The sequence below is a fragment of the Leptonychotes weddellii genome, chromosome 3 (assembly GCF_054177405.1).
Source record: "Leptonychotes weddellii isolate Sample4059 chromosome 3, ASM5417740v2, whole genome shotgun sequence".
Lineage (NCBI taxonomy): Eukaryota > Metazoa > Chordata > Mammalia > Carnivora > Phocidae > Leptonychotes > Leptonychotes weddellii.
In genome coordinates, this window is record NC_138371.1 from 25,128,621 (window position 1) to 25,142,415 (window position 13,795).

At 38.2% G+C, this 13,795-nt stretch overlaps 1 protein-coding gene across 8 annotated transcripts in view; it reads right to left on the reverse strand.

Annotated features, from left to right (window-relative positions):
* Window positions 1–1,929: 1,929 nt before the first annotated feature.
* The window catches only part of PIKFYVE (phosphoinositide kinase, FYVE-type zinc finger containing), a 75,977-nt gene continuing 64,111 nt past the window's right edge, over window positions 1,930–13,795 (reverse strand). For 7 of the 8 annotated variants that reach the window (XM_081813754.1, XM_081813753.1, XM_081813755.1 and 4 more), the window contains 8 exons: window positions 11,974–12,138; window positions 10,505–10,564; window positions 9,687–9,863; window positions 8,805–8,908; window positions 7,939–8,067; window positions 6,354–6,615; window positions 5,877–5,951; window positions 1,930–5,149 (listed from right to left, as the gene is read on the reverse strand). In XM_081813754.1, the coding sequence (XP_081669880.1) occupies window positions 5,034–5,149; window positions 5,877–5,951; window positions 6,354–6,615; window positions 7,939–8,067; window positions 8,805–8,908; window positions 9,687–9,863; window positions 10,505–10,564; window positions 11,974–12,138 (1,088 nt within the window). In that variant the 3' untranslated portion in view covers window positions 1,930–5,033. The remainder of the gene's footprint in view (window positions 5,150–5,876; window positions 5,952–6,353; window positions 6,616–7,938; window positions 8,068–8,804; window positions 8,909–9,686; window positions 9,864–10,504; window positions 10,565–11,973; window positions 12,139–13,795) is intronic. The other variant, XM_081813757.1, reaches the window with a different exon arrangement.

Consider the following 13,795-nt stretch of genomic DNA (forward strand, 5'->3'; position numbering starts at 1 on the left):
AAACCTAAAACTGTAAAACTAGAAGAGGGGGAAAGCTTCAAGACATTGGGTTTGGCAATGATTTACTGCTTATGACATCAAAAGTATAAGCAAAGGGAGATAAATGGGACTATTTCAAACTTAAAAACTTTTGTGCATCAAAGGACACAATCAACAGAATGAAAAGGCAGCCTATGGAATGAGAGAAAACACTAATAAATCATACATCTGAGAAGGGGTTAACATCCAGAATATGTAAGAACTCCTACAATGCAACAACAAAAAAAATCAAGAAGCCAAATTTTAAAACGGCCGAAGGATGTGAATAGACATTTCTCCAAAGATAATATACAAATGACCAACGCACATCCGAAATTATGCTCAACATCACTAATCATGAGAAAAATGCAAATCATAACCACAATGAGGTATTACCTCACACTCGTTAGGATGGCTACCATCAAAATGGGTAAGTGTCAGAAGGGACATGGAGAAATTGGTACTCTGTATACTGTTGGTGGGATTGTAAAAAGGTACAGCTGCCAGGGAAAACAGTATGGAGGTTCCTCAAAACATTAAAAAAAAAAAAAAAAAATAGAACTACCGTGGAATCCAGCAATCCCACTTCTCTGCATTTATGTGAAAGAATTTTTAAAAGGATCTTGAAAGTACATTTGCACTTGCATGTTCATTATTCACAGTATTCACATGCTCATATTATTCACAGTAGCCAAGAGGTGGAAGCAATTCAAATGTCCACTGATGATGAATAAAGAAAATGTGGTACATACACACAATGGAGTATCATTCAACCCGGAATATCATTTTTTTTTCATTTTATTTATTTGAGAGAGAGAGAGCGCGAACGCACATGATAGCGGGATGAGGGACAGAGGGAGAAGCAGGCTCCCCGCTGAGCAAGGAGCCCAATGCAGGACTGGATCCCAGGACCCTGGGATCATGCCCTGAGCCTAAGGGAGATGCTTAACCATCTGAGCCACCCAGGTGTCCCTCATTTAACTTATAAAAGGGAGGAAATGCTACAACATGGATGAATCATGAGGATATTACACTAAGTAGCATAAGCCAGCCACAGACAAATCCTGTATTAAAGAACCTAAAGTAGTCAAATTAATGAAAACAAAGTAGAATGGTTACCAGAGACCAGGGTGAGCAGGAAGAGTTGTTCAATGGGTATAGTTTCAGGTTTGCAAGATGAAAAACGTTCCGGGGGTATGATGTGCAATGTGAATATAGTTAACACTACTAAACTATATACTCCAAAATGGTTAAGATGATACATTTGGGATGGTTTTGAACAACTATTTTTAAACTTATGGTTAAAAATCTTAGTTTTGTTAAGCATTGACCCAGGAACTGTGCAAGAAATCAACTTCCACCACAGGACACTTCCAGGTGGGTGGGAACAGAGAACTGGGTGCCTGGCTCCTGCGCAAGGACCTTCCCACCACGGCAGCGGGGTGCTGCCCAGCGGCTCTCGTGGCCCCGGGGGAGCCCAGGCTCGTGGCCCCGGGAGAGCAGCTGCACCCATAGCTGCAGACCGCAGCACAGCTGGATCCACTTCAGGGAGACTCCTCTGAACAGGCGGGGCACTAATTAACAGCTTGGAGAGCCTGCCAACGAGGCGAATCAGCCATTCCCGCTGAGAAAGGGCAGTACCTTCTTGAGTGTCCCATCAGGAAAGCAGAAACACATGGAGAAAAGGTGAACCCATTACTGGCAGAATCGAACACACAGATTTAAGACCTCCTTTTCTGGGACTTAAGAAGGCCATTTACTAGTGAAAGACTTAAATTCTCCGGTGGGGAAACGCAGGGCAAGAGAACGAACAGAAGGCAATGCTTCGGGGGCGAGGGGCGAGGCTTGGGCACCAAACTCCATCTCCCCTTGTTAATTTCCTCAAGCTGATTCAAAACGAAGTGAAGCTGATTCTCAGTTTATTGTAAGTCTTCTTTATTTACAGTATAAGACTCCAAAAGGTCAAGGCAGTTTTATCTCTTAAATAACATGTCAATCATATAAAACAGCTAGAACCAAAGTAGAGAAATATATACAATATAATACATTACGTATTTTCAATATTGTTAATTGAATTCTTCATATTAAATTAAAAGAGGATGTTTTGATTTACAATGTCATTTCTCTAGTTAAAATTAAACCTGTCAAAAGACATAATGTACATTTTTTACAAAACCAGCACAGCAGCATTAATAAAACTGCTCATGATTGTAATTTTTGTTTTTCTATAATACACTGCACCCGTGTTACAAAAACAAACAAACAAAAAGGCATTGCACTAGATGGTTTGAATACTGCGTAAGTCAGTATGTTAATACTTGAGGAATAATGAATGGCCTGACCTGTTTCACCACGAGGCTCATTCACAAGAGTTTTCATTCTGCTAGCTCAGCAAACTTTCTACAGGTAGATGACTTTTCCTTGGCGGTTTTATACAAGCCCACTGCTAATGGGTACAATGCCAACGAGACACTTGACGCCACCAAAACCAACACAAACCTATTTACAATACCCAATAAAAGCCAAAGCTAGAAAACCACTCACTGCTGGATCGAGGAAAAAATTATAAGCAGCACGTTTTGTAGGAAATTTTCAATGTCTATAAATTTCTTCAACAGACTACAAAAGGGCCTGCAATAGCCAATTCCCCTTATTTTCCTCAGACTTGGATAAGAAAAAGTAAATCTTTTTTATTTTTCCATAAAGTTTTGATGGCATCAAAAACCTTCACATTTATAAATAAGATTTTTATACAATGCAACACATTTACAGAGTTTTCTTGTGCTACTATCAATTATTCTCAGGGTTCATATTTTATTCTAAGGAAGAAAGTATTAAGATTTCTTCCTCAGTCTTAACTTTTCAACATCAATGTTCTCCAAGCCAAGGAAGGGAATTCAAGAGAGGTGAGTGGTCATTCAATGCTTAACACCAAGGAGCACAATATTGGAAACGCCTTATATATACATATAGTAGTGACCTCAGCAAAAGCAGCCGGGGCTGAGGATATAGTTCTACCACTCACAACAAGTTCATTTCCCTTTCATTAAGACAGTTTTAAAAGGACAGATCACCCTTGCAAGGCAGCAAGTATTGCTTCAGATGATATTAAACTGGAATTTTTTTAGCCATAAAATCACCTAAGAGGCAGCAGTGCTTTAAAAACTAGTTCTTCAAGTCACGGGCAAGGAAACAAAATCAACACAAGGAAAACAAAATCAACACGACACATACTACTGTCAGGAGTTATTCCAGTGGAGGATCCAAGCTATACGTAGCAGGGTGTTGAGACGAAACAAAGAAACAACCTGATCACAGCGAAGGAAAGCTACCTATTCTCCTGGGGTGTGCATGACTGAGGGTGCAGGAAATGGACAGATAAACAACCCTAAGTTTCCTGCCCCAAAGAAAGAACAGAGACAAAACAGTGTTTGCATTCAAAAGGAGATGCAAAATCCACTGAGGTTACCACCCACGTTTCATTCCTGCAGGAGTCCGTCCTTTTCCAGTCTGTAATATCAAAATTAAAACCACTAGTGTTCTGTGCGTTTTCTAAAGGCACACCACATGTTTTTTTAAAAAGTGCTTATCATCAGTCCTAAGTCCTTGGCCAACTTGTTTCTAGTTCAAAACAAACCACGTATCCAATAAGCACCAAACACCAAACTAATGCTTTCGTTCTCTAAAGCAAACTTTCCAAAATGTTCCTATTTCACATACTTACAGTCTTTGTAACTGGAATGTAACCAGATTTCCTTTTCTTATTTTGTGAAAGTTACAATAGAAATGTGCTATGATAGGAAGCCTGAAAAGAGGAGAACTTTATAAAACTTTACAAATCCCCCAATTACCCTTGTTGGCGAAAGCAGCCACGAGGAAATATTTGGTGTTATGTACTGTATCTGATCACTTTTAAACAAAAACTCTATTAAACAAGAAGTTCCTTCCTACAAATATTTTATCCCTTAACATTTCTCAATAATCAGAACTGGCTTAGAAACTGGTGCAGAAAGTTAAGAAATGGATGTCCACACTAGAAACCTCTTAGTTTTACAGATGTCACTTAAATTGCTATATATATTGAAAAAGACACTTTACAGAAAACAAGCAAGTGTTCGCCTCTCACCCAATTTCTTGGATAAGGTCTAATTTATTTTTTCCATTAAAAAAAAAATCCTTAGTAATTCTCCCTTTGGGAAGTTAGTCATGATAGACTCATTTACTGTTTCCCTGCAAGCGGAGGAAAACCTAGAGTATGAGCATGTGTGGATAAGTGCAGTTTAACCTATTAATTGCACAAAAGTTATAAATAAGCTTAAAAAACAGCTCCAAAAGGCTTATCAATGGCTAGAGTCTCCTGTCACCCACAGAGAAGACAGAACTTAAAAAACATCAAGCACCCTCAAAAACAAGGCAAGGTAAGAACACGACAGGATTCCCAATTTCAGTCAAATACCTCAATAAAACAAGAACAGACTGGGTCCATCTGTTTCACTGGCCATTAAGAGAGTAAGTCAGAATTTTTAAAGGTTTAAGAAATTCTGATAATAGGCAACATTACATTGTTACATAAGAAACACAAATTCACCAGCTCTACAAATGCTAAGTAAAGAATGTGTCAAATGGGATGCTGGGAAAGCCACAATCTAGGAAGCATTATTTTCTTAACAGGACTGTTAACAAATCTGACACCCCATTTCTTCACCGTATCTCCTTATCTCTGACCATACATTCGTCTTTAGCCCTTTGAAATGTGTCTATAGTTTAGCTTAAGTGGAAGAATGTTCATGCAACTTCCCAGCATAAGACAGCTAACTTGTAGGTATCAAAAACCAAAGTGCAAATCCACGGGCATTTTAACTCTTCAATTACAGACAGCCCACATGACTGCAGGATGGGAAGGCCTTGGCATACAGTGGTGAACATGATGAAGAAATAAAACATGTAGCTTATTTTTGGTCCTTTGGTCCAGGCCCCTTTCATTCATGGTCCATTTCAAAATCATGTGCTCCCTTTCAGCAGTTCAGACCTAAACCTGTCCAGTGGTCTGGTACCATCAGGAAATACTTGTCCATTGCTTCACAAAATCTAGTCCTGTACAGCTCTGGAGAGACCACAGTTGGCATTTTACCTAAGATTATGAAAGAGCAAAGGGAAAAGGCTGTTACAGAGTTGATCAGCAGCTGACTTGAATAGCTATGTTCTTTCATGACAACTGCCATAAAGACACACACACACACCAGTCTCAGAAAAGAGGGAGAGGTGTCCACTGTGCCACATGACATGGGACAGGGCCTTCCTGAGAGGGGCTTCCATTTTAAAAGACTAGCTCTTGGGTCACCTGGGTGGCGCAGTCAGTGAAGTGTCCGACTCTTGATTTCGGCTCAAGTCACGTTATTAGGGTCCTGACATCGAGCCCCGAGTCAGGTTCTGCACTGAGTGTGGAGCCTGCTTAAGATTATCTCCCCATTTCCCTCTGCCCCTGTCCCCTTCCCCAGCCCCTACTCTAAAAATACGAGCCTAGCTCTTGCCTAGAGATGAGAGATGTATGAAAGCACAAATGGAGCTAGAAGTGCTCAGAGAACTTAGAAGATTTCAAGTGTTAATGAAAAACAACCTCTTATTCAGAATATCTGGCCTTTTTTGGGTAACTTTTCATTCTGGCATTTTAACACAACTTTAAAACCAATTATTTCCCCACCTCTGCAATTTCCTTTATTATCTGATCATTTTGGAAATGATAAAATCAGAGATGACCACTTGTTTTTTTAGAATTTAAAAAAGTACCCATTTTTTAAATGTTAACTGATAAGGAAGACATGAGAACAGTTTAAAGAATAAACAAAAATTCTGCTCACCTTGTCCTCCTAAAATTCCTGTTGATTTCACAACCATCTCAAGCTTTTTGTCCCATGTAAATGTTCGAATATAATCTGTTACAGGAGGGAAGATGAGCAGTACAGCTATGTTAGTAAATGCAAGAAGATAACAACAGTAATTACTATTACTTCTACAATGTTTACTGAATGTTAACAATATTGCCAGACACTGTCCCAAGGGTTTTTTCCATATTAATTCTTTTAATCCTCCTAACAACTTCACAGGGCTTCCTTTACGAGTAACTTTTTGAATACAGGTATTTTTGGTAAAGACAATGAAATGAAATGAGGACACTGAAATAGAAGGTAACTAGCATTTAAAAGCTATTGTTGAATTTTCAAATCAAAGTTGGTGAGAATATTTAATAAGCTATGACTAAACCAGGTTCAGTATAATCTTCAAATTTACTCTGGCTTCAATCATGAACTATAAGTAGCCTATGCTTACTGACTTACCTATAATTCCGACTACCAGCTCATTGCTAGTATCATCTCGCCCAACCAGCAAAGAATAATCTATAATGAGGTGGCTGGAAAGAAAGTGGGAGTCACTACGGATCGAGGCTCTCAGCACGGCTTTGGAATGAGAACGGATATACAGAGGGTTGTCTCGAACCATCTTTAAGAGATTTTCATCCAGCAGGACCACATCACAACTCTCTTTCCCGGTATCGGTTTTTACATTTCTATTCCTAAGTGAACCCTTCAAATCAAAAACCTAGCAGAAAGAAAAGTTTCTGTCATTTATGCATGAGTTGCATAATTAATTAATGTAATCAAATTGGAAATGCAAAACAATTCCTTGTAGCCCATATCATTACGTATATTTTTAAATTTAATTTTAAAACTTAATAACTTACATAAATATATTAAACATATCATTTATATATATTATATCCTATATATAAAATTATATATAATGCATGCATTATAATTGTGCAATACATAAAGTAGATGGTGATAGGATTCATCATTGAAAATTAACACCTAGGTACTCAGTTACTCAAACACTTCAGGAATACATTAACCCACTTAATCAACTTTAAGAAACATTAACAAATAACTCCAAAAATATATCATTGGATCATAAAGCAGTTTAAAAACCAGATACAAACAGTCTTAGGAAACTTAGTTTGGGTACCAAAACTCCATTCAATACTATGGCAATGTAGAAGCAACTGCATCTCTCTAGAAATGTTGGGGGTGGTAAAAGCCACACACTCAAAGGTCAGGGGACTTAGGTCCTCGACCAGTGCAATAGGAAGTGTATTCTACAGATGAATGCTAGGCAACTGTCCCCGGCTCACGATGACATAATGAGCTCGTGACAGAACGTAAAACAACCACATCACTAAGCACGCTCTTTCATTCAGCATAGCAAGACACTCTCAATGAAGAAATACATTCTAGTGTAAGCTCTTTATCTCCCCATAGACTGAAAACAGTTCAAGGACCAACACTCTGAAAGGTACTGTTCTAGAATCTAAAACAACCTGAGCTCTTGGAGTATCTGTGTGACTGTCATGAACTTAATTTTTCTAGGTCTTAGTTTCTTAGTTTCTTCACCTTTAAAACTGAGATGGTGGGAACAGATCTGTCTTCTAATCCTAGAATTCTGTGTTTCTAGGATATTGGACAGGTTAAATTTTTTTTTTTTTAAAGATTTTATTTATTTATTTGAGAGAGAGAGAATGAGAGACAGAGAGCATGAGAGGGAGGAGGGTCAGAGGGAGAAGCAGACTCCCTGCCGAGCAGGGAGCCCGATGCGGGACTCGATCCTGGGACTCCAGGATCACGACCTGAGCCGAAGGCAGTCGCTTAACCAACTGAGCCACCCAGGCACCCAGGACAGGTTAAATTTTAATACCAGTCTACAATATTCTTCTTTAGTCTTTCCTATAGGGTTCAACAATTCCAAAGTCAACTTTGGCCTAGCAACTGAGGTTTAATACTGTCAAATAGGATATTATTCTCTGATTCATTATATTCGGGAACCAGAAGTGCAAAAGGTTCCAGTAGCTAAATGGTTCAATATCCTTACCTGTGCCATCTTTCTCCCATAGAAAAGATTTTCCATGACAAGGAGATCTAACTTCTTCTCAGTGTTGTTCTGAGAATTCTTATAACCAATTCTATAAACTCCAAGAATTTTGGCCAATGCAGTGGGCCTCTAATCAAGAAAAGATGAAAGTAAATTCATTTGTAATTTAATAGCCATATCTGGATTATCCATGTACTATCCAAACACAATTTTCTATTAATATGACCAAAGAACTTTGAAAGAAACTTAAACCCTTGAATCTCAGGAGTAAGTAGAAAGCAAAACAGCAATGCTAATAAAAATCTTAGATCCTTCATATTCTCCCAAAGGATAAGGCTTTATAATTTCTCAAAATCACAAATTTTATTATGACATATAATTTCCCCCCAAATATGCAATAAACCTTAAATGGGAAAAAAAAAAAAATCTACATGACTGCTTTATACACTTACTGCGAGGAGCACTACTAAATGTCAAGTGGGCAAACCTGACTGAGCCACTGGCTTCTTTTCTACTTAAGGACCCAGACACTCAGGTCTCAACAAATATTTCCCAGTTTTGTCTCAACAAACTTACAAATTATAACGTGCAGCTATTTTCATCCAATCTTAATGTTTCTACACACACACACACACACACACACACACACACTAATTAAATGTAATCTGCTGGAGATCTCTTGGCTCCTCACTGGCAAAGGCAGGAAAGAGCATGAAATGAGTGCATTCTATCACACCTCAGCAACGTAACAGAGACCCAGTCACGTCCCGTTCCTATCTTAGCATGGAAAAAACTGCCACTGGGACTCGGAGGAGGTGAAAAAGCCCAGAAAATTCTAATTACGAACCAAGGTTTGGGATTTCTACCTTTTGTTGAACAGCATTTGTAATATAATTGAAGTAGTGTGGTGCAAAGTCGAGGAAAGACTGGACTTCCAGACGAGGCATCTGCTTCAAAATGAATCTATCATCTAAAAGGCAGAAGTGTCGTATGTGTTTATTCAGTCACAGGATTTCCTGAGGTAATCTATAATACATCATTCCAAAGATCCCAAGTGATGTGTTTGCTTCATGGCTTTAAGGGAGATTTTCTGATGTCACAGAGAAAATTTTCATCAGAACATAGTTCTCAAGTAACTGAGGGCTCAAAGGGTTCCTGAGGATTATATAGTCAAGAAGCCTCTACCTTTGACAGTACCAGACCGAAATTCATAGCTAGATAACTACTAAGTAAAATTTTATAGACTCCTTTGTTAACAATGCAGTAAGTCACAGTTATGAAGCTCTTATCAAGCAACATCCTTCCTGCTGCATTTTCTCAGATAATTTTGTTTCCAGAGAATGGAGAACGGAATATGACATACAAATGGTCATCAATCTTCTGTAAACCTTTGTAGGTGAAGAACCCGGCCTTCCTATTTTCAGTTTAAGTATTTATATTTTTATCTTTGTCTCATCAGCTCTGAGGAACCCTTGTGAGTCTTCCAGAAGTTCTCCGTTACTATTTACATTTGTAGAAGTCAGGACCAGAGAGAGTTTAGTAAGGATTAGATCAATGTCTGTCTCTAACTGCACACCATATACATGTATATTCTTTTAAATATTGTTATTACATACTCTCAAACAGAAAAACAGAAAACTTCGTTTGCCAACTGACCATATCATGCCACCTCAGTTCAAAGGATTCACAGATTACCTGAGGGGAAAAGATGGCTACTACTCAGTGAGTGAGTGACTAAAAAGACCTACCCTCAGTTGCATAGAAGGCAGCTCCTGATTTGCCCCCACGGGCCTGCCAGGGCGAGGAGTGGGAAAGAGAGCGAATGAAATCTTCTTCACTGCTGCCCAGAATCACTTCGCGCATCTTATGAAACTCTCCCGCATAGTACAGGCGACAGTAAAACTTGGCATTTGCGTCAGAAAATTCTATAAACAGAAGTGTTGGGGGGGGGGCTTTTATGAATCAGAAATCTCTCTTCCTTCCTGTCCACTTCCCATGCCCGACAAATTTGACCATTTCATTTTCTCCAGGATAGCATTTCTCAGGTTAAGTTTACACCCTTGTTTGTCACAGTTCTGCTAAAATGATTCTCAGGGAAGACCGAAAAGCATCTTATAACCTTACAGAAAAATCAAACATAAAATAAGACCCATTTCTAATTTTATACTGGTTACTGTACTTTCATCATTATAATTTTACACCTTAAATTTTACTCTACTTATTCTGGATGATAAATTTTTAGCACCCCCCCCCACACACACACACAATTCTAGACATCTGGTCAAGGCTCTGTGGCTCTAGATTACACAATAATTATTTAAACGTTAGATATTAAATCAAATTATACCTTATAAATTAAAATATAATTTAAATTAAATTTCTTTATACATTAAATGTTTATTTTATAAGCTAAATCTAGATTAAATAAAGCTTATGTCAGCACACAGACTTAATATTCATTCCAAGAAACAGGATATTTATCTAGAATAAGCTAGAAGCCTTAATTAACAGTTTTCTCAATTACAGTCGGTATCCCCGAACCAACGTTATTTTATCGCATACTTACGAAGCTCCACATGCGGATTTATGAGTTGTTTCTTTTGTGTATCTCCTCCATCCACCTCATCTAAAAAGTTTAACATCATTAATAAAGTCAAAGTTTTCAATGGGTTATCAGTTCATTTTGTCTGTTCTTTCCTCCCCTGACATAACAATAAAAACTAACAAGTCAATTCTTGTTATCCTGGTCAAGTCACTCTCGAGAAGCATTATGTGCATAATTAAACTTTATAAACTATTACAAAAATATAAGTACCTTTTGAAAGAGCAATTTTCAGATGAAAAACAGAGAATTCAGGTTGAAGAATAACTTTTCTTATATTTGATTTCTCTGATAACAATATACTAACTCTCATTAAACTCTACCTCTGAAACTAATAATATGCTATATGTTAATTGATTTTAAATAAAAAGAATACAGATGAAAAAACAAAACAATATGCTAACTCAGCTCTTACATCAAGTTTCCATTACTTCTTTATCAGTTTATGATCGTTTTCCCTGTGTGTGGAATAATGGTTCTCCAACAGTTTGAGATGCTTTCTTTGTCTTATAAAATACATAAAATATATTAGTATCTACTTCAGAGCTATTTTTTATATGTGATTTGTGTGGCAAACCTATGGCTAGATGCACTCTAATTATTACAAATTTGGAATATATTTCAATAGCTAGAAGAAGTGATCTTCCATGTTTCACATTTCTAAATTATTTTTTTCAAAGCACCAATGTCTTCCAAGGATTACAGCCCAACGGAAGTCTATAGAATACTTAAGAGGATATCTTAATTACTAATGAAAATATATTATGCTTTCTTTTAGACTACTAATTCATGATCTAACCCGGGGGTTGCCAAACTATTTCTGTAAAGGGCCAGATGGTAAGTATTTTATTCAGTCACAACTATTCAACTTATCAATATGACATGAAAGCAGCCAGTCAGTAAATGAATGGGCATGCTTATGTTCCAATACAACTTTATTTACAAAAACAGGTCAGCACAGTTTGCTGATGCCTGGTCTAACCCCATATTCAAACACAATCAGGTAGACATATTTTTAAATATCAAAATGAAGGTAGACATCAATGCCCTCAACCCTACAGAGACTGGGAAAGAAAGGAAATGTCTGAGGGGTTAGTGGAATGAAAACATTTGAGTATGTAACTGTGAGTTACAAGGTGAGATTGATGTTTTACATGTTTAATGTCACTTGGTCTTCAGTAAACCATGGAAGACATTGCTTTTGCCACTTCACAGATATGGAAACTAAGGATTTCTGGTTCTACCACACAGTAAGTGATAGCAATGACAGCTAAAGCCAGTCGGACTCTACAACCACCATGCTTTTTCCACTCTGCCATACTGAGGCATGAGAAGAGAGTGAACGCCCTGGTTTGGGCAGTAAGAATTATCTACTCAAGGCTATAAAGGACACAAGCAAGTGAAATAAGCACATTTGGTCTCCTTTAACACACCTTGAGCCTCAGTGCCTTGACTCTCCGTTCCCTCCTTGCCCGTCTGCCCAACCTGGTAGTAAGCACTATCTGCTCCACGTAAGGTCTCTCTCTTCTGGGAAGAGAGATCAGGGCTTTTCCCTGCTGTCCCTCGGAAGAAGGACAGCATTCCAGAAGCCTTTTTGGCTAAAAATAAAAGGTAACATATTAAGTACAGGTCACTGCAGGTGAAAAAATGAAGATTTTCAACTCATTCTTTTGTTAGCAGTAACCATTATATGAGGGTAATAAATATGAGTCACACTGATACTTTCATTTGCACAGACTATCATTCCACATGTTTTATGGGGCCTGGGGAGGGGTTATGAGTCAAGCACTTTTATTATCAGAAATATAAAAGAAAAGCAATGTTCAGGTAGCTGTATATCAAAATGTGAGAAATTCTATAGAAAATCTTTCAAAAATATCTTTACGTGGCAGTCATAATCTTTTTTAAATAAGATTTATTTATTTATTTTATTTTATTTTATTTTTTAAAGCTTTTATTTATTTGCAGAGAGAGACACAGCGAGAGAGGGAACACAAGTGGAGGGGAGTGGGAGAGGGAGAAGCAGACTCCCCGCCGAGCAGGGAGCCCGATGCGGGACTCGATCCCAGGACCCTGGGATCATGACCTGAGCCGAAGGCAGACGCTTAACGACTGAGCCACCCAGGCGCCCCGAGATTTATTTATTTATTTGACAGAGAGAGAAAGCGCATGCATGTGCCAAAGCGGAGAGAGACAGAGGGAGAGACTCTCAAGCAGACTCCCCACTGAGCACGGAGCCCAAAGCGGGGCTCGATCCCACAACCTATGAGATCATGACCTGAGCTGAAACCAAGAGACGTTTAACCAACGGAGCCACCCAGGCATCCCGGCAGTCATGATATCTTAAGCAACTAAATTTAGGGCTAAATTCTTATATTATTACAATAGTTAATTAAACTAATACAAAGCAATACTACAATCTACAAGAATTCAGAGTTAAAAGTAACATCTCTATATCACTTACGTTCCTACATTTTAACACAGCAAAATCTAAGATGTTTTCAGCATTTTTCAGAAATTTGTATAAGATGGCCAAAAATATTACTAAAGCTTACTCTATACTTTCATTCTTAGTTTTCAATGGGTTTCTATGTGTGATCTATGTGTGATCTATGAACTCATTAGCATACATGATTCTAATTTCATACATTTACCATCTACAAAATCCACATAAAATGTCACTCATAAAGTGCTTAGTTAGGTTGGCAGACACCATTATGACGTCCTTAATACCCAAGCCCACCTTGTTCCTTGCTGAAAGAACTGCAGTTTTGTTTGGGGCAGTAATGTGGAGAGCCTTAAAAAATAAATCACGACTTGTATAAGCAACTAGAGCAGAGCTGGTCACTACAATCTCAGTCTTCCTTGCAGGGAGGGGTGACCCTGAGACTCAGTTCCAGCCAAGGAGACTAAAGGAGAAGCCTCTGCATGCCTAATTAAAGGAAATAGCTGCAGCTTGTAGCTACCTCCCTTCTTTCTGCTTCAAATGGAGACCTGAAATGGAACATTTTGATCATGAGGAAAACTTAAGAGAATCATGAGAAACTACCCCTCTCTTGTCATGACAATGCTGACTAGCTGGACCAATGCCAGCAACCGCCTGCCTCTGGACATTGCTATTTTAGAAAAATACACTGTCATTTGTTTAAGCCCCAATAGTCACTTGAGTTTTCTGTTATTTGTAGTGAATACATTCCTGACAAAGTCAAAGAGACCTATGTTCAAATCCCAGCTTCCGCTACCTCTGTAATCTTG